Source organism: Zosterops lateralis (genome assembly GCF_965231275.1).
Source record: "Zosterops lateralis genome assembly, chromosome: 5".
NCBI classification, from domain to species: Eukaryota; Metazoa; Chordata; class Aves; order Passeriformes; family Zosteropidae; genus Zosterops; species Zosterops lateralis.
In genome coordinates this window covers 72,926,766-72,952,291 of record NC_139766.1, presented here as the reverse complement: position 1 = coordinate 72,952,291, position 25,526 = coordinate 72,926,766, and the positions used below count along the sequence as shown (strand labels likewise).

Below are 25,526 nucleotides of genomic sequence, written 5' to 3'. Positions count from 1 at the left end.
CCTGTCACAGAGGGTTTGTGGGTGCACACAGGTTGGGTGTCCCCTCCCAATCGCTATGAAAAGATTTCTGTAACTTCTAGGAACTAGTGGGCAAATGCTACATGAGATCAACCACTGCAGTTTAGGTGGCTCAGCTCCTTCCAGGCTCCAAGCTGTGCTGGACAGATGACCAAGGAAGAGGAGCAGTGTCCCTGGCCTCAGGATGGGTGACACATCTGTCTGTGAATGCAACCTTGGGGATGGGGTGACAGCCTTCCTAGAACAGTGTTTCCCTGCTGCAGCTTCGCAGGTGCTCTGGGGCTCAGTACTGCTCCTTCCTAGGTAATGGTTGTTTCTCAGACACATTTTTGTCTGCAGTTTTCTCCCACAGCCTTGCCCTGTCTTTATTACTTAGTCCAGAAGGCCACGCCTGGCAGTGTAAGACAGTTTGATCCAATGAAAAAGGAGTAGATTTTCTTGAAGTTCATTATCAGCTTTTTCCAGTGAAACAACAGAAATTCTTTATTAGTGTGAAATAGAAGTTCCCTTTCTGGATGCAAACTGTGCCTGTCTGAGCAGAGGGGAAGTGAAGGTGCAAAAGGAGCTTGTAGCATGTTTTGTACCTTTCTGTACCCAAGTAGATGGATGATGTTTTATTTTTCAGTATAGTAAAACATAGAACCTGTGAAAATCTGGAAAGGCTGTAAAGTGATGGGCAGAATAAGCATATCATGATCGAAAAGAAAATTGATTATTTAGAGTTGAACATAGAGCAGAGCCAAGATCTCTGAGGATATCACTCCATTCTGGGAAGGATGTTCCCAGCCCAGCCGAGCACCCCTGAATAAGAGAATTCCCCCAGAAACTCTTGAGTAGTGTAACTGGGACCCCCATGCTCATCCAGGAGAGACTGAGAAGATGTCTGAAGGCACCCCCTCTTCCCAGGGCTGCTTCCTGTCTCTCAGGACTTCCTTGCTGCCCTGTACCTGGCTCTGTTTGCCCCCTTGGCGAGCTGTGGGTGCCCATCTTGAACCTGGAGTATCTCTCACAGTCCAGCCACAGGCCATTTGCTGTCGTGCCTTTACTAAAATAACAGCTCTAGACAAAGGCTCCCCAGTGAAGTGGCCAGGGCAGTGATGGGAATGCCCATACCAGCCCACCTGCTTCCACACTGGAACAGCAATTGGTCTCCTCTGGTGTAACATTGCCATGCCCCCAGCAGGTGGTTATAGATCGTGAGGGCCAATCAGCTCCATGATTATGGCAGCTCAGTAAGGTTTTTCCCTCTGATAACAACATTTACAACAAAAAGGAAAGGTGTTTGAAGGATCAGGAGAACATAATGGATATAACTTTTCCATTGTACCCAGGAATTGGTGCATTAGAACTGTGGGAATTCTCTGAGAGAACTCTTCCTCTTTCCTTAAATTTTTCCTATGCTGCTTGTAATTAAGGCCCTTTCCTTCCACACCAGCCAAATGCCCAGCTGGCACTCTGTGAATGCTCCAAGGTACTTCTCAGGATATGTTTGATGTCAGTTTGTCCTGGTTTATAAACCCATAAATGCTCTGCTTAGAGAAAGGAGAGTAATGCTAGGTTTTGGATCAAAGAAGTCAGGAGTAACGCAGTGTGTTGTGTACCCCCCGCAACAGAGAGGATGTGCCTTCCCACTGGGCCATGGCCATACATCCTTAAATACAGTATGTCCTCTGGGCAGAGTAGTGGGGCTCTCCTGAGGGTCAGGTGGAACTGAGGCACATGTGCAGAGGTGATGTGAGCCCCTAATAATGAAACAAACCCATGGCCAGAAGGGGGAAGGAGAGATGCCCCTGGTGAGCTTTGAGTACCAGCTGGGAGCAGAGGGTTGCTGATCCAGGTAAAGGGATTCACACTGCATTTCTAGGGGATAAAAATGGGAGAGTTAAACTGTAAAAACAGTGACAAGGGCATTTGGTGCCAAAGAAGAGCAACATAAAACAGGTTTTCTCCCATCAATACATTCTTATTTGTTGTGGAGCTTAAGGTGCAGAGATTTCACCTCGTATGCAGACAAAAGCCAAGCCAAGTGAGATCTTATACTAGTCTAGGATGAGCTACATAAACCCACCTGCATTTATCAAGAACCACACTGCTCAGGTAGAAAGTTGTGGCACAGAGGCTTTGTTCTTGAGATGGCTCTGAAGAGCAGTTTTATGAATAACTGCCTCACCTACTGTGTTCAGGCTGAGCCATGTGCCCTATGTCAGCCAGGAGAAACACTGAAACTACTGATCCCCTGGTTTGTCCAGTGCATGCTCAGGGACAGCGTTTGCTGTGCTTTTGTCAAAGGCTTCTGTCACTGGAGATGGTCTGGAAAGGCCAGTTTGGTGCTAATGAGATGGCTGGGAGGAGGGAGCTCTGCAACAGCGTTGGGAAATGGTGCTCTGGGCTTGCTGCCACTCTGGTGTTAGGGTCTGTCTCCCACCTGTGACTCATGGTCTGACCACACACAGAGCCTTCAGCGCCTGTAGCTGGACACCTTCCCAAGCACTCTCCCACTAGGGACCCTGTTCCTGCAGAATCCGTGTGTGCAGGAGCAGCAGGAGATGTTTGGGAGATGACAGAGCACGTGCACAAGGGTGACCTGACCAGCTCACACCTGCAGTTCTGCCATGCTGCCTGGTGCAAGAGGCAGGGCTGGGCTTCCTATGCCACCAGGGCTACAGGTCTCTCTGTTTCCATGGTGTAAGTTTGGTCACATGCACCCCAGTTCCTGAGGCTGATATTTTCAGATGTGCTACTCAGATCTATTTTAAGGGTTCTTCCCACTGCAGGTCTGTGATGAGCATTAGAGCTTTAAAGCACTGCTTTGGGAAGCTATTATCAGTAGGTATTAATTATTGAACACTATACCTTCTGGAAAAGTTGTTTCATCACTGGAAAGTGACCTTGCTAGAAGAGGCAGAGGGAAAGAGAAGCGTATGATGCCTCCTGAGAGCAAGTGGAGTGATGCATGGCAAGAGAAGACACTAAAGATTTATTGTCTGTGGCAAAAGAAACACAGATCTCTGCTTGTGCAGTAAATGTTTTTGACATCATACGCCATAATGAGTGATTGGATGCTGTAGTTAAAAAGTGTTTCACTGAAGGGAAATAATAGATATTTTCACAGTGCTCTGTCTATTAAGTGTCTAACTATGTGGCTGTGCAGCTAAGCTGGCTCTGAGAACTCCAGCGTCAGAGTTCAGGCAGTTCTGAGTTAAAAGGCAGCTGGATAATCCTGAGAGAGGACATTGAGAATTTATCTGTCTTGGAAGAAGATCCCTTTTGACCTTGGCTGGTGCAGGTTCTTATTGCCTGACAGCACACCACTGGACAAGTTCAACATCAGCACTGTTTGAACGCCTTGCATGGAGATTTCATTTATTAGCCTGGCCTTGGCCTTTTCCCTGGAATTTCTCTTTTTCCCAGCCGTTAGCGCAGCAGTGTGCTTGTCTCCCAGTGATACTGGGAGCTGGAGTTCTCCCTTTGCTCCAACAGTTTAAAAACCCCAAGAGAAACAGGTGTTCAATATAAATAAAAGCTGGAGAGAAGCCAGTACTCAGGCTCACCTCTCACCCTGTGGCTGCCTCTGCCAGGCTGGAGAGTGAGGTGTGTCCAGAGAGCTCCTCAATAAATCATCATTAAGTCCACGTGCAAATACAGCAGCCAGGCCCAGGCGCACAATTAGGCACCTAATTATGTTGAAAATGCAATTGCACACTTTGCTACAACGGCCCCATGGCCTTGGGAGCTGGCCCGGGCCCATCCTGGCCCAGTGAGGCACTGGGATGACACCTCTAGAAAGTGTTCTGTGAGGGGCAAAGGTGTTCACAGCACTCAGACGGGTGTCTGCCCGGGCACAGCACAGGTGTGTGACCCTCATCCAGCCATGGGAAGTAGAGGGGACAGGCCAGATCACAGGTGTGTTATTTCTGGCTCTTTTTGCTGCAGTTTCTTTCTCTTCCTTTCAACAAAGCAAAGAGGGGAATACCCAGCCAAGTGGGATCCGTGATTCAGATGACAGTGTATGAGTGACTGAAACTGCAGCAAGGCTGATTCCAAAGGAACACAGAGATTAAAATAATGCCGTCGCTGTTCAGGGACAGCATTTTCTGTCTGAAAATGTCTGATCTGGGAGTGTTGTCAATGCCATGATCCAGACTGTTCAGCCACTGCTCCCACTGGCAGGGCCCACCTGAGAGTAGCAGTGAGTGACCTGGGAGCTGAGGCTGGGCAGTGGGGGAACTGCTTTAGCCTCTGCTGTTCCCTGCACAGATGAGGTGCCACCATTGGCTTATTTCTGTTTACCTATGCTGAAAGTTTTCAATCTGGATTTGAATGCTTAGCAACTGAGGGAGGAGCTGAGTTCCCAATCAAGAAAAATGAAGTGCACTTGTCCTGTGCCTGTTCAATTTCCTTATGCATTTTCTTTATTCTTAGTCTTGTAAAACCAGCAGTCACTTCTCCTTGATAACATGCTGGTAATTTCTTGGAAGGAATTTGAAGGAATTTCTCATTTGGAATTGAAAACTTATACTAAAAGTCTCAGAATAAGACTTGTTGGAGAGAACTTACTAGTCAAGGAGTGAAGATACAGTTCTACATTATAAAATCATAGAACTGCTAAAATTACTGCAGTTTTTAGTTTTAAAATGCATGTAATTTGTACAGCCTGAGGTGCTGCTCAAAGGAATTTTGTCTGTGTGAGGGGATCCTCATTAGGTTTATTCTGTGAACACAGTTAAATTAGGATTTGTGTATGGATTCAGGAGGAGAGGCTGCCTGGACCTCATTTCTATCCATTTTCACCCCACCTGCCATGGTCAGGCCAGCAGCTGAGAGGTGTTTGTGTTCCATTTTTGTGCTCACAACACTACTTAATCCTACGGAAAGCCATTGTTTTGCTTAGAAAAATGCAGTGTTTCACATTTTTTGCAGTTTCTCACCTACGCTTCCAAAGAACAGGTCCATGTCCCAAAATCCCACCAAAAATCCAGCACCAGAGTCGGGAATTGTATCTGTATTTGGGAAAGCCAGTTTCACTGCACTTTGATCCAGCATAGGTGCAAACACAGGGTCATAGCCTGGGTTAGAGACACACCTGCACTTGTAAGCTCTTGCATTCCTGTCTCCTCAGGATTCCCCATAATTTGTTACTATCTCTGTGACAGAGGAGAAACAGGCACTATATTTTCTGATTGTCACTACCAAGTCTGCAGTGATTTATTCCTACAGGCTCTAACTGAATTAAAATCTTAATTAAGCTTATGCCACTTTTTTCTTCATTTTAATTAGGAACAGCCAAATCACTTGTCTGGGGGACGGAGAAAGAAAAAGATAAAGAGCAGCAACACTTTTTTCTGTTCTGTAGTTGTATTAATGAAGCTGTGGTGAGAATGTCCTCCCAAAGAGGTACCACAGGACTGGACAGGTAACACAGCATAGCCAGTGCGGTGGTACAGGAAACCTCAGTCTTCCACAAAAATACTTTCCTTGAGTGTTCCCTGGTATCATTTCACACCTAACTTCTACAGTCCTCACTTTGATAAGACACCAGGAAATGACCCATTACAGCAGTGAATTTTTGGTGCAGTCCCAATGAAAACCCCCTGAGATCATCAAGTCTGGCCTCTTTCCCAGCACTGCCAAGGCCACCACTGACCCACATCCCCAGGTGCCACATGCACAGGCCTTGGAACACTTCATGGAGAAGCATTGCTTGTCTGTCCTGCTCATGTTCCACTTACAGCAAACCGTACACAGATCACGCAGGCTGTGCCTTGAGCAAATTAGAGGTTTGCATGAAGCTCTCCTAACTTACCAAATGCTGTCATTAGTGAAATGTAAATCCCTCACTTTTAGCAGCAAAGGGATTTTTGTGTGCTCCTCTTTCTGTGTTACCTGTTCCTTTCTCCCCAGCCAGCCTCTCTGAAGGCTGTAGCTTTGCACAAGCACAGGCTAGCTCTTTGTGGAGAGGTCTGGGCTGAGTTTCTGTGCTCCTCTACAGGGTGGAAGATTTTTTTCCACACACTGCCCCACAGGGCCCGTGGCAGGGAAGTGGCCATTCCTCCAGTTCCCTCTGTCTGCAGGTAAATATGTTTCCACCAGCAAAGCTGCTGTGAAAGGACTGGGGGCTCAGGCTTTCCTAGGACTTCATGGAGCAAGAACCCTCCCAGGGGGACCTGGAGGCTCTCAGTGCTCCTGTGAATCTCCTGCTCAACATTTACATGTTGACATTTTTCTACTTAAGAGGCCTTTTGGCATCTCTGGCATTAATTTATAATGCTGTGGTAGCAAGGCTGCAGCACTGCATGAACAGCCTTTACTTTTGAAAGACTTTGCTCTGGAATCCGACTGGATTCAATGTAGAGACCGACCACATTCCAGCTGCTCCTGCTGGGATTTGGTTTGTTGGATTTTGGTTTGTTGAATTTTGAATTTTTTTCTGATTTTTCGACTAGATTTTACAAGTGTATTTCCTGGTTGTGTTTTGCAGTATCTTTACATTTCACACATTCTAATGGAGTGTTACAGGACACTGCTGGATTTTGTGCACCTTCCTGTGTGAACTGAGCCCCAGGATCAGTCCAGGAAAAAAAGGGCTTGAGTTTGTGTACTTGATGTAACTCATAGAGTCTGAAACTTCCTCTGGTTCATGCAAAGGTATAATTAGAACCAGGGGGTTTTATAAAAGCAAAGTGGGCTCAAAAGGGCCATTTATGTCAGTAAGGCCTTGCATGGGCAAAGGACAGACCAGGTGGATTGAATTTTATTACAGCTGGTACAAAGCCCCTTACAACATGCATGGGTCATTTAAAAATTTTAGAAATCATTTAACTTCAATCAGCCCTTCACTAACTGCACTTAAATGCATGTAAGCCATTTGAGGACAGTTCACAAAGCTATTTTTACTCATTTAACTACACCTATTTGAAAATATAATTTGAAATATGCAACTAATTACTATAATTGAACCTATGTTTCATTTTTGCCAGAGAAGTTTTATTTAGAAGTTTCTAATTTGCCAGTGCAAGCTTTGGTTCTGTTGTGCTTTCAACTCCAAAGAGCTGACATGCTCATCAGTGAAAGGATGTAGAAAAGGCACCAATCTACCCATGTTGCAATTAAATTCAGGCTTCAGTCCATGTGTGGCTGCAGCTTTGGAAGGTAATTGTGCACACCTCATTGCTTTTTAGTTCTGAATGCTGCTGTGGTCATTTACCAGGTAATTCCAGAGACAAGGTCTAAATTATCAGTGATTTCATAAAGTTTAAAATATCCATACCTAGTAGGAGGATGGCAGGGCACTGGCTCCTGCCTCCCAGACTGTGAGTCTGAGAGTCCTGGAAAAGCCCCAAAGCTGAGGGGGAGCAGGGCGCTGGGCAGCCCACGGCTCAGCTCTGTGTACAACAAACATGGCGTTGCCGTGGCAACCACGCTTAATTCGGTTCTGTAATAGCAGTGACAAACCCTGCTACTTTTCCCAAATTCACCACTTATCACGGCATTCCTACACCTTACCTCCAGTTAACCATTCCCAGCCATTTCCCAGCTCTCACATAAGGATTTTTGTGGGGGCTATTCCTTTCCTTTGACCAGTCAAACTAATCTGATCCCTCAGGCAGCTTGAATCTCTCTCAGTGGGATAATTAAAATTTTTATCAAACCCCTTAGAACTCTAGTTTCCTCCTTCTGGTGGCATTCCCAAGTGTCTCCTCAGGCAGAAGGCAGGAGGCAGCTCAGAGCAAGGCTCCCCATGACACTGGGGGTGTTGTGCTGTGCCCACACATCTGCCAGTTGGGTCAGGGCCCTCTGCAGGGTGCACCGGCTCCTTTGGAGAGATCTGACTGTGCCCTTCCTCATGGCCCCGTGCAGCCAGGGCTCAGGCTAGGCTCTGGGAGCAGCCCCCAAGCACACTGTCCCTGGCAGTGCCATCCGCCAGTCCCCCAGCCCCAGCCAGCCTTCCAGGCCGGGCAGAAATGAAACAGTGGGGAGTGTGTTTCTTAGTGTTTCAGCACTGCTGAATCCTGGTCTGGCCCTGTGCTGTGCCCAGGTTTGTGCCCTCCCAAGCCAAGCCATCTACACTTCCATGCCCAGGAGCAAATCTGGGTCAGCCCAGCCAGGACAGGAGGGTGCTGAGCAGGGGCTTACACACCCGGCACATGCTGCTCCAATTCCTTTTGCATCAATGCAGCTTTTCAGGAGGGGCTGGTTGAAGTGTCACCCAAGTACTCAAGGCCAATTAAGTGCAGGAGCTTCCTTCCCTATTTCCAAAGCTGACAACTCCATCACCATCTCAACCAGGCTGTGTACAGCTCTAAGCTCTGGCCAGCCTTATCTATGCTTTAGTCAGAACCAGATGTTCCCTCTCTCCACAGCTTCTCCAAGTTATTTCCCATTCTGAGACTGCCCTCAAGGGTGCTTCCCTCTGCCTGGTAAAAAGCTACAGAAATCCAGAAGCTTTGGATAATGAAGCAAACATATTTTTGTGGTGCGGCGTGGGCAATTTTTTTTTCAGTCTGCTGCTAGTTTTTAAATATAAAGTATAGCATATGTTTAACACAGAACATATGGAATGAATGAAAAAGCAAATCTTGAATTCCAAGTATCAAATTCTAAGTGGAAAAGACTCCACAGTGTGAAAGTGGTCATTCAGAAAAAAATCAGAAAGATATATTTATTATATGTAAATGCTTATAAACTTAGTTATGAGAAGGATAGTTCCCTCACTCTGGGCAGTATCCAGGCACACACACAGGTGAGTCCTGCTTTCAGAAGTGTGGCTCCTCAGCCTCAACAGGAAGGGTGCTCAGCTCAGGAGGCTGCTCAGGACCCCTGCCAGGAGCTTGTGTGCTCCTTCCGTGATGTAAGTTAGGCTAGGTAAGGCACGTTAATTTTCTGGACAGACTGACACTGCAATGATTGAATTAATTTCTAAGCCAGATAATTCACTTCTAAATTCTTAGTTCTTCCATTTGTATTTCTCTTCGCTCTTGTACTTTGTACCTGCCTGTGTAGGACAGATCAATCCAAACTTTCAGCTGGGAGTTCATGATCTCTAAGTGCCCAGACTCTATCCACATGGACCTGGGTGCTGGAAGCAGTTCAGCTCCCTGCACAGGAATAGCAGCAAACGCTCCCTTGTCCCATTATTGCTGGGGAAAACTCCTGAGAGGCCATTTCACACACGAGGGATTTTTACCAGCAGAGACCCTGAACAGAAGGCAAATGGGTAAACCAGCACACGGCCACCCCTGCATTCCCTCCTGCCTACACCCCAGCCACATGCTCAGAGAACCACGAAGAGCTTGGGCCCAGCACCGCTCAGGCCCAGCCCTGCCCTGAGGGAAACACTGAGCAGTGAAAAGCCCAGCATCGTCCCCAAACCGTCCCCAGACTGCAGCAGCTTCTTTTCTCATGTCCTGGCACTTTGTCTATCCTCCAGAACACAAGGATGGGGAAAACTGGTTTGAATGCCACGAGACAGGTATTCTCTATTATTTAGAGAGAAAGGACTCAGCAGTGGCAGGGAGGGGCCCCAGCGCAGGTCTGTGCTCCCCAGACCCACACAGGAAGCTTTAGATGCCATCCTTATTGACTGTCCTCCTTCCTCCCTTTCTCTTCCCTCTCCTTTTGTGTGCAGTCCCAGATAACTGCCAGTCACTTGGCTGGGCTGGCTCACAGAAGGTGCAGCAGGCACAGATGGCACTAATGCATAAATGTGATCTAGTGAAGGGATGCCAGCACCAACCCCCAACAGGTTCCAAGGAACTGCAGTGCACTTAGAGGGATACAGGGACTGGCAAGGTGAAAGCTGAGATTTGCAAGAGCTCACTGTTCCCAAATCAACAACAAAACCCTACAGCAAATGAGCAGATTTCTTTATTAATTTAGCAAATGCACTTAATGCCACCATCTCTGGGTTTATGTGTAACAAAAGCCCCTCCAAAGCCTTCACTCATTATACAAATTAAACTGAGTGAAGGAAAAAAAGGAAAAAGACAAAGGTGGGAACTGAAAACCAGAACAAACTCAACAGTCTGCTATGATTCCCATGGTTTTTGGAAGAGCTTCTGAGAGGAAACAGGCACAGAGGTATTGGGAGTCGGGGGATCTGGACAGTGTCTGGCAGCAATGGAGTAAATCCCATAAATACCCTGTCCCTCCTCAGCACTCGAAGCACACAAACACCCCACCAAATCCCTTTTTCCAGTAGTTGCTGGTAATGGACATTTAGGAAAAATGCACAGGGAAAGAAGTAAACTCAGCCTGACTATGTTTCCACAGGACATCTCTCCTGACTGCTGGAGAACAGGGCTATCTCCATAGGCACATCTGTAGCAATGACTTCTAGTGAGGAGAAAACATCTCAGGGATATAGAGCCTCCACCTTCAGGCCCCGTTCCCAAAGCAGGAAGAGAGGACATCCCACATCCCAGTGCACCCATCCTGGGGGCTACCAGCACTGTGTGTGACAGGCCAGCTTGGGGGGCCAGGAAGGAGCCCCCTGACAGACTGCACACTGTCACTGTGCAGTCCAGGGATCCTTCACATTCCAGTGCCATGAGCCTTATGCAGCTGCCTTTAAAGGAACTATTCCTGATTTTCAACAAGGCACACAGGAGCAGAAGCAGCATCTAAAAATTAACAAAGCTGGTAACTTAGTGACAGTGGCACCTGCAGGGGAGTTGTAGCAAATGCCTTGGCAGTATGAAATCAGAGAATGCTGCTGGGGAGTGGGATGCCCAAATATCTGAAAAGTGTGAATTACTAATCCCTTTGGCATTCCAACTAAAACCTAACAATGTGCTGGGGGGTTTGTCTGCAGGAAGAAGAGTTTACTCTTGTGGTACCAGGGAAGCTGATGTGGCTGAGGGATAGGGAAGAGCCTAGCACCCGTGCCTTTCCTGGCCCAGTGCTTGGTGTGAGCAGCACCGAATTGTCACGAGATACAGGGCTGGAACAGCTGGGTCACAGTGGCATCTAGAGGGCTAACACGTGCACTATGTGTGCAGAACAAGGGTCCTGCTGGACTCTCCCTTCCTGTTTGCAGAGCCAGAGCCAGTGCCAGTGGGCACAACCCCAGGGAACTGCACCCTCCTGCCACAGTCTTGCTAGACTTCCTCCTAAGAGCCCCCACTTAAACCCTGCCTACTGCTTCAAACAGATTGACATCTTCCCACAAAATTTCTGAAGTTTCTGGATTTTTTTTTGTCATAGTAATTGCATGATAACTAGCCTAAAATTGTTTCCACAATGTCCTAAATACCACAGAACTGGGCTGCCTTCTCTCCTTACAAGCCTTTGCCACATGCTAGTCAGATGCTGTATAATCCATGGGCCAGGATCCGAATGCTGTGCCACTGCTCCATTATGGGCTCAGAACACAACTCTGGACAATTTCTGCACCTAAAGACATAGAGCACCTGGGTCTTAAATCTCTGAGCCATCTGAAGAGTCTCTCTTCAGAAAGGCCCAGGTTATAGAGTTGATCAGGAAAAGGACACTAGGAAGTATTTCTAAAGGAAAGGGATTTTAGGAGTGGCCTGAGTTGAGGTCATGATAGAAGAGAAGTGGAGTTTGAGAATGGGTCTTCTGACAGTTCTGGCTTATCTGTTACTACACTTGATTTCAGAGGAGGATAAATTGCTTTCTTCTCACAGTGGTTGCACAAAAGGGAAGAAGGAAGAATAATGGGAATGTTTAACTTGTGCTTTAGAGGTGCCATCCCTAGGAACTCCATATTTCTGATATTCTTTGTCCTCATAGATAAAAAACACCCCAAAGCACTAGGATTTGCTAATTTATGGTTTCACCAGGCTGATTCTTGATTCTATGAGACTTGAAGTGTGATGCCTGTATAGTCGCAGATCTTCCTAAAAAGATGTACCAAACTCAGGAAGTCAGTTAGGATGCTGACATGAGGAAACTGGCACTAGAGATCAGGCCTGGTGTCAGTCTGTCTAGAGACACCCCCATAACAAAAATGGGACCCTCATTCACCACAGGGATTCATCGCAGAAGATTAGGGAAGAACTTTAAGAGCTGACACATGACTCAGAGAAAACCTCTCCCTTGTTCTTCCCCAGTGCTGCACATGTGGCTTGCAGAGCTTCACCTGGAAGCATGAATCACAATCCAACCCCTCAGTGTCCCATGGGAGGAGAGGGAGCTGTCCCAGGGACAGTGTTGCACATCACTGTGTAGAGGGCAGGTGATGTGTCCTGGTTTTGGCAGCACATGCATGAGCAGCTGAGTGTCCGCGCTGGGCAAGGTGTGCGCTGGGCCGGTGCCAGGACACAGAGCATCTTCCCTGTGGCAGTGGAATGGCCTCACTCTGCATTCCAAGGACTAAGGAGAGCTGAAGGAGAAGAGCCTTCCATTGGCAGGCGCCTGCAGTGGAACTGAGAACATGTCCTTCAAGAAAGGGACAGACCTTGCCAGGCTGGGGAGGTATTTCCAGGGAAGCAGCAGTGCTGGGAGTGAGGGAGGCTCACTGCCAAGGGTCAGGGAGAGTGAGCTAGGGCCCTTGCTCCAAAGGATCCATGCTGGAAAAACAGGGACTCTCCAGGCCATTTCCACATCCTTTCCTTTTGCATAAGCAATGCTTGCCTTGCATGAGGAAAACAACAAACTCCTGCCCTCTAGAGACAGGAGACCTCCAGCTCTGCTGAATAAAATATTTGCCACAACCTCCTTTTGAAGCAGATGCTACAAATGCAGCCAGTTTTATCCTCCCCCAGGGCCCACTGGCTGGCTCAGCAGCTCGGCACTCCCTCCTCCCAGCCCTGGAAGGCTGACTCGCAAGAGAGGCAGCTTGTCACAACCACTCTTGGTCAAGGCAGGAGTTTATTTGGAGAACTGCTGAATACAGCCACAGAAAACTTGGCAAATGAAAGAAATTCCTCCCTGTTCTTGCTACCCAAACCTGTCAGGGCAGGATGGCCAGCACTCATGCCAGCCCAGTGCCAGCTCCTCCCAACTCCCTGGCTGTCCACAGCCCTATGCCATCTCCATTCCACCTTGTCCATGACAGGGTGCAGGGCACTGAGACACAGGTGGAGTGCAGGTGGCTCTTGCTGGGTGCCACAGAACACAGGGAGCTGCAGAGCCCCTGCACCCAGGTCCCACAGGGATACACTCCTGGTGACTTGTACTCCCAAGATAGAGCAAGTGTGCTGACTTGTCCATATGCTCAGTTCCCAAGTAAGCGCTGCTCATGGGTAAAAAGCTGCTCTAATGACATTTCTTCAAAGCTGCCAGCACACTAAAGATATCCTTGGCTCCCAGGGCAGCAGCAGCTGTGTGTAGTTCCATCCATGTAGTGTGTATGAAGTGGGTATGAGCCATGCTACGTGCCAACAGCAGCATTTCACACATAAACATGCCCTGCCCTCCTCAGTGTGTGCTCCAAACAAATGTCTAAATCACAGGCACTGAAAAATAAAATCTTCCAACTTAGCATCTTTAAACCAACTCTTTGGAACCTCTCCATGGCAGGTTTGGTTTGTTGGCCTGTGCTCCAAAATATAGCATTTATCAGGTGCAAAATATAGGAACTATTTTTTCAAAACAACTTAGTCTTGTCTTCCTGGTCATTTTTTCCCATAGGTAAAGCAGGTCCAAGGGGTGAAAGGTGGTGGTGAGGTACCTGTAACTGTGCTGGCACTTTATCCTCACAGCAGCCTTTTTTTGGGTTCCCTTGTGAAACCAGTTCCTGGACCCCAGACCCTGTGACCTTTGGAAGCTGACTTCCAGGACTGTGGGATTGCTGGGAAAGATCCTGAGGTTCATGCACACACGCTAAGTAGATTACATTACCTAAATACAGAAATTAATATGCCTCTCCACTGAAGTTGCTGGCAAAATTTGCTCAAGCAAACCCCCAAATTCTTGCTAGGGCCCAAACAGCATCATTTAGTTGTAGTTTCTTTTCATGATTTTGTTACTACTTTAGGAGGCCTTTGAGCCCACCCTGCAGTGTTCTCAGAGCTCAGAGCTCACCTCAGTTCTGTCACAAGTGTTTCAGCCAGCAATTCAGGAATTCTGGGGAAAAGCTACCTCAAGCAGCCCCAGGAACAATCCTGGTGCCTGCAGCAGTAACACCAGTTCAGGAGCACTTCTCTAAGGAATTATTGCTGATGACTTGTGTGACAAAAGGTCCTTCTAGCAGCACGTTGTCCTGTGAGGCAGGTCTCTGGGGGCTAAAGTCCTACTCCCACACCGTAGCTCAGGGGTGCCCACCATGACCTCTCCAGGTGCCACTGGCAGAAAGGCAGTAGTTGGGCTCTGCTGCAGGTGAGACAGTGGAACTGGCAATGGATTTGCCTGATATCAGACAGACGTGCTGATGGCAGCACACCTGGGCAGAGAGGAGTGCTGAGAGCCCGGCAGCACAGCCCTGGGCTTGGTGTCAGCAGGATGGGAAGCCAGTTTCTAATGCCCACAATGCCCTGAGCTTCCCAGGGGTCTGGGATGAGGGACTACCACATTGTGGTACAAAGAGCAAGTGGGAGAGAGATGCCAGCATCCAGTCCCTGAGGGCTGTTCAGAGCTGCACAGGATGGATTGGGTTAGCAGCCCTTCTCCACAGTGAAGAGTGAACTTAAAAAAGTATCTAAACATTCCTTCAGCTGTACACTTCTCAGTGGGTATTTGTAGGGCGAGGGAGTGTTGTAACTGAAATACACCTCAAGCAGCAAAGCCAGGGAAGGAGTGGTAGGATTTAATGCCAGAGGAATTTTAGTGCCCAGATTGGCCAGGTGACACAAGCTCTAGGTAATGCTGCTTCTACCACCTCTGGAACAGGGAGGTCACTGAGGGCCCTGTTGGAGGGTTTGACCCTGCACAGGTGCTCTGGTTCCACTCCCACTGCCCAGGGGAAGTGCCAGGATCAATTGAGCAAGGAAACAGGACTCTGAGGCAGGTGCTGCCAGGAACTGGCACCTCAGTGCCCAGTTTAAATCCCTCCCAGCTTTACTCCCTCAGAATTCTCTTTTATTGTCACCATTGCACACAAGTGTGCAGGTCCAGAGCACATTCGTTATCCCAGTGAGCAGCAGATGGGGAGGTAATGATTCTGAAAAGGTGTGGAAAGCAGGAAATGGCCTGTTCCCATGCATGAGCAAAGAGGAAAATGTGTACACAGTCCTGTCTGTTAGTGCATGGGCTACAGGGAGGAGGAACTCACTGCCCTCAATTTCAGTCCTTAGAGAGAGGCAAAGTGCAGGCCAGGCCACAGGGTACATGTGAGAAGAAATAGAATGAGATAAAGCAGGTTCTTGCCTGCTGACCCAAACGGCACCAACAGCCTGCTCAGGCTGCCCTGGGGAGCTGTCGGGAGCAGACCACTTTCCAGGGACACAGGCTGTGCTCACAGGAATGTGCCCATATGTGGGAAATGGATTTGTAGAGAATTCTCAAAGCCTGACTGAAGGCCCATATAGTATGCATCTGTATGCAAACTTTGAGATAAGAAATGCTGACTTAGAAATGCTATGGAATAGGACAGACATCGTTGAGAGAGAAATGGAACTAGGAACAAGTTTCAAATGATGGCCTTGCAAATAAGACTAGATGCTTTGGAGAAATAGAACTATGAAAGATGTATTGTAAAATTGCCCACGAGGTGTAATTTTAGATGATTAGCTTTAAGGCATTAACAGCATTGTATGGCAAAAAGCTGATAGGCCAAGAATTGCTTATAATGTATTGTAATTAGGAAATAGTTTGGCTTCTGATTGTGATGGCATGAAATGTAACATCTGTACTGTCTCACCCTTCACACAAGACTGAAAATGGAATAAAAGTTTTTAAAATGCCTCCCAGTTGCCCCATGTCTGGGTCAGAAAAGAGCACAATCCAACACCCATGAGGCATGGAAGATGCTCTGGTAGTGCTGAGAGGACAGGGCAACAGAAAAGACAAGTGTTCAACACATGCCTTGGAAGGGACATTATTCTGAAGCCCTCTCCTTCCTCATGGCTCTGCATGGGAAGGAGTTCAGGATCAATGCCAAATCCAAAAAGGCGTGTGCTCTTCATGAGACACTGCAGCCAAGGTAGGAGTAGCCGAGTCTCAGCAATGGGTGATGGAGATCTCAGTCCTCCAAGACAAGGAGAAGCCAAGCTTTTAGGAGATTGGATACCACATGGAGCAACGACTGTCCTGGCAGAACAGCACTGCCAAGTGTTCCTCTGGGGAAAGCAGTTGTTCTTAGTCCTGAGCCAGATGCTGAACACATCAGCAGTGCCATCCATGGAAACTCTTCCCATGGATACAACTACTCGGCATGCTAAAGGAAACACGGAAGGACATGCACTTGAGACCAGACAGAGCAGCTCAGTCTGGAGGCTCAGTGCGGTCACATCCCATCCCAGATCCAGCCTGCATCACCTGTCCTTCCTGAATTCCAGATGAACACTGAAGATGAACACTGGAAGAGCTCCAGAGGAGCCCTTGCCATGTTGTCCTGCCCCTGAGGAGCCCAGAATTCTGCTGGGATCAGGGACAGCAGCATGTGTTTGCTCTCATACACACACAGACACCCCAAAATGCTTGTTACACTTGGCTCACCACTGTCAATGGCCAAGCTCCAGGCCCATGGTGGACATTGACTCAAAGTGATCTCTCCTCCCCCCTTGGCCCCAGTACTGCCCACAAAGCCTTAGGGGCTTGGAGAGGGATATGATGGGGAGAGCTGCTCCTGCAGGCCCCTCTTGGTGCCTTGTTTTGGGCATTGCCAGGTGAGGCTCTAACTCGGGGTTGGATGTGAGCACCCACCCCTTGAGATCCCATGCCCTATGAGAATTTTTTCCACCTTGCCCTGTAACTTAGATGCAGTAGGAAATTCAACAACTAAAGAAATGGCTTTGATGTAATATAAAAGAATTCCTTCTTAGGTAAACTCCCTTGCCATAGATCTCTTTCCCCTTTTTTGTTGCTGTGCAAGACCTGCCACATTCTTCCCATGCAGTACCTCTGGTGCATCTGTGAGCATGAAGGGTGAGGTTTTTCACATTGGATGTGGTGCATGGAGACAGATCTCATATTCCCTACAAAGATCACCGAATGCATGCATAACTCATTTTTTAATTACTCTAGTGCTAAACCACTAATTTAGTGCAATTTCATACTGACTACATGTTGGTATTGTTAAGGTTTATGAGCCAATGATTTACAAGGCATGGTACGTCAGAACTCAAATTGGTTGGAGTGATGGTTTAATTGAGCACAGGGACACAAGTGTAGCAGTAATTCCCCACACTAGGGTATCCTGGCAATGCCACCAGGATGGGAATGCATTGGTGGAATTGGTTACATGGAATATGCATGTTTTAATTGGGAAGTTCAAAACCAGACTGGTAACACTAAGGTTTAGTAAATAGTGCTTCTACTTCAGTAAATAGTTCTTTCTGTAAAGGTCAGATTAATCAGAAGAATTTAATATTCTGTTTCTAAAAGCTGGTCTTAGTGATGACACAGATATTGCTGCATGGGAGGTTTTGGATGCCTTTCGAGGAAGTCCACAGCTTTTTCTCCACACCAGTTTGCAGGAGACGGTGTTGTTAGTCACATCACTGAGTTTCTAATAATGAAAACCTGCGGCTCATATTGATCTGAAGTGATAAACCCTAACAAGTGAACATCAGCCTTTTATGTTCTGCCTGCCTCAATTTGCCAATCTAGAATGCAAAGGGTTGAACATTACAACTTAAACTGATGGTGTATTTGTTATTAGATGTTACCATCTGATGCTAGGAGTGTTTAGAGAGACGGTGTTTCTTATGGCTCTGAGATTCCCCAGTCCAGGGTGTTTTCCCTGCAGTGACATGGGCAAGAGTCTGCCTGACCACACAACTACTTTCTCTCCTCCCTTCTCCATGAGTCATGGAATAAAGAAGTTGGGGGCACAGATGTGGGAGATGAGTAGGGAACCAGAAAGGGCAGTGCTTGTTTAAGGTTCTCCTCTCTCCCTGCTCTGCTTAGAACTACTCATTCTGGCAGAAAAGCCATGTGGATATGACACCTGGGGACATGGTAGTGGCCTTGACAGTGATGAAGGAATGGTTGGACTGGGTGATCTTAAGAGCTTTTCCAGCCTAAAGTATTCCATGATTTATCTCTCTGCATCTCATACTTTTATAAGACAAGTGGTGGCAGCCAGAAGTTCCTACAGTTCCTGTCTGCACCTTTTCACCGGATTTATATTTCTTAAACACCTGACAGAACCACATCTGAAACATCAGGAAACTCATTGACACTGCCCCTCTCGTGCCAGCCAAGACCCACTTGAGTAAAGCTGGATAGCTGTGTGCCATTACCCTCCTTGATACCCAGAAAAACTGGAGATCAAACTAAATGAATAACAGGAATATGAAACCCATCCCAAATTTCATTTGGCAATTCCATAATCTCCTGGGTTTGAGCAGAAAGCAGTACTTTCCCTCTAACAGTGCATCTCTTAAAGCAGAAATAAGGATTCAGAGCACAAAGCAGTGCTGCCTGCACTGTTCACGTGTCACCATCCTTGACAGATGCCCGTGACCAAAGGAAAGGAATTGCTGCTGTGCTAGAGAGCTGCTTTGAGGCAGCACACCCCACTCCAACACCCCATGACCCTGTGAGAGTTTAGGCATTTAAATGAACTCCAAGTGAATAAAAGAGGTTTAAGCAAACTGTTGGATTTGTTTCATTCTCCTACACAGAAAGCTGTCAGGATTCAACTGGACCCCTTTATAGATATGGCATCACATGAAACCCTTTTTCCTTTTATGCACAGCAATTTACAGATTCTAAGTACAGAGTCTGTAGATGCAGAGCTAGAGTCATTGCTAATAAAATGCAGTTTCTGATCAGCAGCAGCTCTGCTAGCAGTCACATTTATCTGCGCTCACTGCATGAGGAACTGTCTCAGGGAAGATTTGGGGCAGGATCTGCCTTTCCCATGTTCTTCCCTTCCTACAGTCAGATGGGTTTGGGTTTGCTCACTGCCGCTTGCCAGAATTTGTGAATTATGCTCACAGAAGGCCTGGGAGTGTCAGAATGTGTCGCCCGTGTCCTTGTGCTTGCCTAGAGCCTGCATTTGTAAGGCAAATGCAGTGCCTCACTCTGGGTAATTTCCATTAATTCTTAAAAGGTTTTTCATGGGTTTGTTATTTTCCCAAACATCTGAATTTCAATTACAGCCTCCTTCTAGCATCCAGGAACCTCTGTCTGTGCGCTACTCCTCCAGTAACAGCTTCTCTCTTCCCTCAGGGCCGCTGTATCAACTTCACCCGAGTTCCCTCTCAGTAAAGGAGAAGAAGCAGATACCAGGAGGAGAGACAGCCACATTGCCACTGTCCTACCCAGCTGAGAGAACCGAGCCCTTCCTTGCATCCCTTGGACCATCATCCAGCCCAAGCTCTGCAGGTTCCCGCATCCCTGCTCTGGGAGCCCACATTCCAACTGTGCACTGGTGCTCTACCCATGCCCCGGAGAGCAGCACTGTCACATGTGCCTGGCTCTGTGCAATGCCGAAGGGACAGCACAGACACCAAAGATGAGAATGCTTTTCTATTTTTATTATTTGCTGTTTTTTAAGGACTACAGATTCTCAGGATGCAATGTGCTTTTAGTGGCGACGCAGCGTTCCTCTGCTGCAGCGGAGGCAGGTGGTATTTACACAGGGACTACTCGCCACAGGCACAGGATAACAATTCCCACCAGGCTAAGCAGGCACAGAACCGAGTGCCTCAGAGCCATGTCAGATCCCTAACCCTCGCCAGCTCCCTCCGTCGTGCCTTACGGGAACCTTCTGACTGGAAATCTTGTCACTCTAACACTGAAAAGTGCACACGCATGACAAAATGTAGACAAAGATGCCTCGAGGTATCAGTAGCGAGCAAGACTTTGCCCTTTAGTTTTTGAAGACACCTTTCTTTCATTATGCACTCGGGACAGGAAGGAATTACTAGAGCGTTATTCCACGGGAAGACAGCCTGTAAGCAGAGATCTTGAGCTGAGTTGGAGGTACTGATGCTTCAAGACCTTGACACTGTGGCTGGTGGTTTTTTCCCCTTCCCTGCATTTACAGTTCAGTAGCGCATAAAACATCATCATCTATAAACATACCTAGCAGTCGTAGGCTTGTGTGTTTCTTTTTTAGATTAAAAAAAGCAGTAGCCACTAAGCTGGTATCTCAGGGTTTTTTTCCCCCTGCAAATCTCCAAGGGCTCTTCAGCGTCACAAGCCAGCAACTCCCTTTGCATGAGAATTTCAAAGTTTAATTAATATAATTAAAGGCAACAGCAAGCAGCAGCCTGTGAAGATTTTGCTCATCTTTTTTATGCCTTTTGACATTGAATGACCTATTACTGTATGTGCGTTCCTCGGTGGCGGAGGGGGCGCCGAGTGTTGGGTACGATTCCGCAATGGGAAAGACCTCTTTCCATCAATTCAGAAATTAAATTTATGGAAGCGCCGGCCATCACCAAACATCGACAACGTATGTATAATAATTTTTTAGAAAAACCAGTGTCGTGTCACGTCGACGATGCCAAATTATGTTAGCGTGAGTGGAAACACTGTGGGGGAGGAAGGAGGGAGCAGCTGAAGAAAAAGGCTCAAATGATCCAGTCACTTTCGATACTGTACTTCAGAGGCAGAATGGATATTTGAGTCGAAACCTGACAAAGCACGCCCGCTTTGATGGGAACTGGTATAGACAATGACCAGTGGCTGGGTCAGTGGGATGTCTCTCTGCGAGCAGGGAGGCTTATCAAATGACACTAAAAATAAGTTCAACAACCATCATGTTGGAGGGGAAAAGGCGAACATTTCACATTTGGTGGGCATGAATGTGTGCAAGATGGAAAGAGCAATGCGGAGCATCCTGGGCTAATTATCTCCTTTGTGCTCTTCATTGGAATTGCAAGGGACAGAAATAATTCTCTTGGTCCATGTCCAAATCCGTGGCACTGCCCAAAGATGCCTTTACATTTATCTACTCGCTTACATCTTCTGCTTGAGTTTATTTATGTCACTGGTAGCCTCATCAGCAACAGTCTGCACATTAGACTATAAATAAAATTATTATCTTAGTTTCAGTCATTATTTCCATCTTCTCCTCCCCCATAGCCTCCCCATCATTCCCACAGCTCAGACCTCCGTTTTCCAGGGCCATGGTTGACCCATGGTACGGACTTCCAGAGGCAGCTTACTTTCCCGTGCACAGCATGGCTGGGAGAGCTGCCACAGCCGCACCCTGCGGTCCCGGCTGCCCGCAGCCAGGGCGAACCCTTCCAACACCACAAGGATGCTGCTCGTACCTTGTGAGGCATCAGCCACGCAACCAGAACCAGAGCGCCCACAGCAACGCTCTGTCGCTGCAGAAACACAGCTTGGGTTGCACTGGCCCTGGGCTAGGGATGACTGACCCACAGAGCCCAACCAGCAAGCCCTTGGCTGAGCTCAAGCCCCTGACGAAATCTCTGTACAGTCTCCAGCCCAATGCAAGACCAAGAGCCAACACTGGGCAGGAGTGCCAGGACACGGGTGAGGTCCTGCACTGCTCCTCAGGGTGCTGAGGCAGCACAGCTGGAACACTGAGCTCAGCAGATGCTAGGTTAAAACAATCGGCTCTGTCTTACTTTTCCTCCATTTTCCATGTACACATTACACATTCCAAGGTATTGCTGGAGCGCTAGCTCGTGTTCTGAGCTGCACTGTGTAACAGGACAACATGCAGATGAAGAGGGTTTTCCCCCTCACATTTATTTCCTGCCTCTCAAAGAATATTTGTAGCCAACTGAGACACAGAAATAGAAATCCACTTACCATTTTTGTCCTTTCTGCCTGTGTCCATTGAAAATCATGAAATGAGCAGTTCTTCACAGAAAGGCTGATCCCAAGCCAAATTGCATTTTGGGTCTCTACACAGATGTTCCCTTCTAACTCGCACAATATCACAGCATGTTACACTTGGTATTTTGGTGCCGATAATACCTGAGAGCTTCCTTATTACACAGTGTGGAATGTCCATCACAAATAATTTTGGGGGTGAGAGACATAGGATGATATAAAATCCACTGATTCAGATGACACAAATGAGACTTCCTTGGCAGGAGTGCTCAGAATGCCTGAGAGAACCCTAAAGAGCCATGTACAAAGAGCCCAGCAATGCCACCAAGGAATTCTGAGGGGCTCCTCTCACCAGTGAGGCAAGGGAGAATTCATGGGAATAAGAAGATCCTCAATATAACAAGGCTATGTTTATTTTATACGTTTTGGTAATAGCAGAAATTAATTGGCTGGAGTTAATACAAACTAAAAATTAATTCTGCTGTGTTCCCTTTCAGTTTTTTTGATTTAACAAGAACTAGAGCATTCATCAGGCATGAACCTGCTGTGTGTAACCTGGGGGAGCTGGGTCAGGCTGATCTAAGGCAAAATGGAAGGGAATTCTGAGTGCTGCAATGCAGGCTCATCCCAAGCCCTAGGCGCTGCAGGAGAGCCCTGGCTGGCTGGTACTAATTCCTGTTAGAGATTTTCCTGCAGGAAATTTCTGTGCTACATCCCTCTTCTTCTGATCATCCCTAATGTGACACCACAATTCTGCATTTCGCATGCAGTTTGTTTTACACACTTGACTTAGCCTCATCACACTGGAATGTTCCCAACACAGGGATGCATTCCCACTCCTGGGGATGCTGAGGTTTTATCTTCGACCCCTCTCAGCTATGGCATCTCATGCAGGTCATGGGTTTGGGTTTGCATCCCTTTCCTGGCATTCTCACAAACACTCAGGACAGAGGTGTCTGGCCTCTGCAAAACCGACTGCTCTGGTCACTGTTGTCACCTTAATATGTCCTCATGGTTGGAATCATGCTGACAAATTCCAGGGAGAAAAAGCTGAAAGTTCTAAGTAGGGGAGATGTTAAGATTTTCTTTCTGCTGTTTCTCCTGCACATGTAGGAGGAACTTGGGAATTCTGTATTACGTCGTTTCAAACCAAACCTCCCTTTCCAGCTGTAGAAGAATTGGCTCTTTTATTGGTCACAATTCAGACTGTGGGGAAAGGTGAAAGAAACCCAGTGCTATCAATGAGGAGAAAAACTGCATTTGATCCTCTGTCATTGAGTGCTACCTCATGACTACAGGAAAACTGCTCTGCTGCAGGACAGGTGTTTTCCTTAGTTCACTGGGAAGTGGCAAGGCCACAAGCACCACCTGCCTTCAGAGTTCAGCTTGGGGAACTCTTTCACCAGAGGAGCCACTGAGGGGTAATTTGGGAGCTCAGCTCTGCAGTGCTGGGAGGCAGGACTTGTCTTTGACCTCCCCTTTATGCACTGCTGGGCATACAAAATGGGCATGGCAGAGTGGCCCTGGGAGCAGGAAGGGCACAGGTGACAGTCTGCCTGCTGCAGACACCAAACTCAGGTATGGCCAGAGCAATGTCCCCTTCCCGACTGCCAAAGCGAGTGAGGGGCTTGGCCGCTGTCCTCACCAAGAGCCAGGGCTCTGGCCTAAGGAGCTGCGCCACAGTAGGGCACTGGGAAAACAGCCTTGTGTGGCCAAAGCACTCCCAAAAAAAGCCATAGCGGGGGCAGTGTGTTGAACAGAAACTTCAGAGGCTGCAGTGATAAAGTCCAGGCAGTGCTTCATTTGCTAAGGAGCAGCTTCTGAGTACTTCTTGTGCCATTACAAAGTTAACATCACAATTTCTAAGGAGAGCCTTATTAGACCTGGCATGTCCTATTTTATTTCACAAATCTGTTTTGCATTGGCTCAATTAAAATTGTTATATACTTTTGGGTCCTGTAAAGGTGCCATCTGTTTAACAGTGCAAGTGGGTCCTTGTGATGCACTTGTAAATTTTGTGCTGCAGTATTTTTATTTTTTTTTAATATAATGAGGGACTTCGGATGCAAGAAACTGCCTTTACTTGATAACTTTTTTTTGGATTTTAGCAGTGAACTCATAATGGTTCTTCCTGTGTTACAGGGATGGCTCCACAACCCATGGAAATGCAAGACTTGATTTCCATGTTTGCACCAAAATCGTATTATTTAATTCGCACTTTTTTTTTTTTTTTCATTTGTTTGCTCTGCCTAATTTTGTAAATGAACTTATTTTTCCCAATCAGGAATGCACAGGACTGCTCAGCTGGGGCCTGTGGCTGCTGCTGCTGCCTTCTGGAGAGCTCTGGTATGTACCAGTAGGGCCCAGGAGCCCACTGCAACAAACCACAGCCATCCTCACTGGGACTGGGAACAAACGCACCTTCTGAGGCAAAAACTGTACCTGCAAAGCCGGATGTACTCTACAGCACAGCCAAGCCCAGAACAAATCTCTGGAGGAACAGAATTCAGACACGGTTTTATACTTTGGGGGGGTTTTAGTACAATTTTTAGGTTTGCTCTGATGTCATCAGCACTGAAATGCCATTCCTGACTCCCAGTGAATTAAAACAAGACCCAAACCCCAACCTATTGATTGGTTCTCCTTTAAAAGCACAATCTCAAATTCTGCTAAATTCTCCAACACATTGTAGGAGAAAAGCATCTGCAATGGCACCAATCCTGCAGCATTTGTGGGGTTCTCAGGTCTGTTCCACAGCCAGGAAAGGGGCCTCAGGTCTCAGCATACAGGTTCTCTAAGTTGAACTGCTTTGTTCTGGGTGGTGAATTGGGCAGTACCCAAAAAGCTCCCAGCTCCCTGCAGCACCGCTCAGCAGGACATTTAGGAAAACTTGCTCCAAGCAGCACGCTGCTTCTAAGCTGCCTTCCAGGACATGGATACACCTGGAGCACGAGTTCTGCCCATTTCAGCATATAACGACATGACTGAGTCATGGAGAAATTCCTCCCTGACCACACCACTAGTATTTGCCCCACCTTGGCCCAAAGCACCTGCCCAAGCTCCAACAACAGCCCTCACTTCCCTGGACAATCTCCTGAGGGCACAGGGAGACCCCATCTGCTCCAACCTGTGGCACTGGAGTAAGGATTTATCTGTGATTGAACCTGACTGCTTGATACCCTGCTGTAACAGCACGGACTACAGCGGCCCAAGATGCCTTCCCCTCTTTCCCAAAACCTCTCCAGGCTATCCACACACTCTGTGGTTCCTTGGGACAGCTGCCTGGGATTGCTAGCCCCTGGGATAGATGGTGTCTACTGACAGAGCTGCAAGACACTGATTAAATTATGTGCTTTGGCCAACCTGTGTGGGGAAAATTAATTTAAGTGCCAAGTGATGGGTTCAGCCCTGCCTTGTTGGAACGGGGAGGTTGGGCTCTGTGATGCTTCATCTCCCTTTATTTGATTAGGCAAATTAGGAAACAACAGTGTGAAATGCATTATTGTACTGATCTGATGTCCAAAAATGTGAATCTCATTAGAGCTCTGGCCTCAACACTTTCTATTTGGTTTCTCTGTAAACTGAGGAAGAGCAAGTAGGTCAGAAATAGATACTTTTCAAATTACATCAGAATAGCCCAGTAAAAAACATCATATTCTGTACAGGCTTCGTTCCCTGGAACA

The 25,526-nt window shown here is 47.4% G+C and overlaps 1 protein-coding gene across 1 annotated transcript in view; it reads left to right on the top strand.

Annotated features, from left to right (window-relative positions):
- The window catches only part of ANTXR2 (ANTXR cell adhesion molecule 2), an 80,295-nt gene extending 59,237 nt beyond the window's left edge, over positions 1–21,058 (top strand). Inside the window, exon 17 of the mRNA XM_083861841.1 lies at positions 19,258–21,058. Within this exon, the coding sequence (XP_083717967.1) occupies positions 19,258–19,296 (39 nt within the window). The 3' untranslated portion in view covers positions 19,297–21,058. The remainder of the gene's footprint in view (positions 1–19,257) is intronic.
- Positions 21,059–25,526: the final 4,468 nt, after the last annotated feature.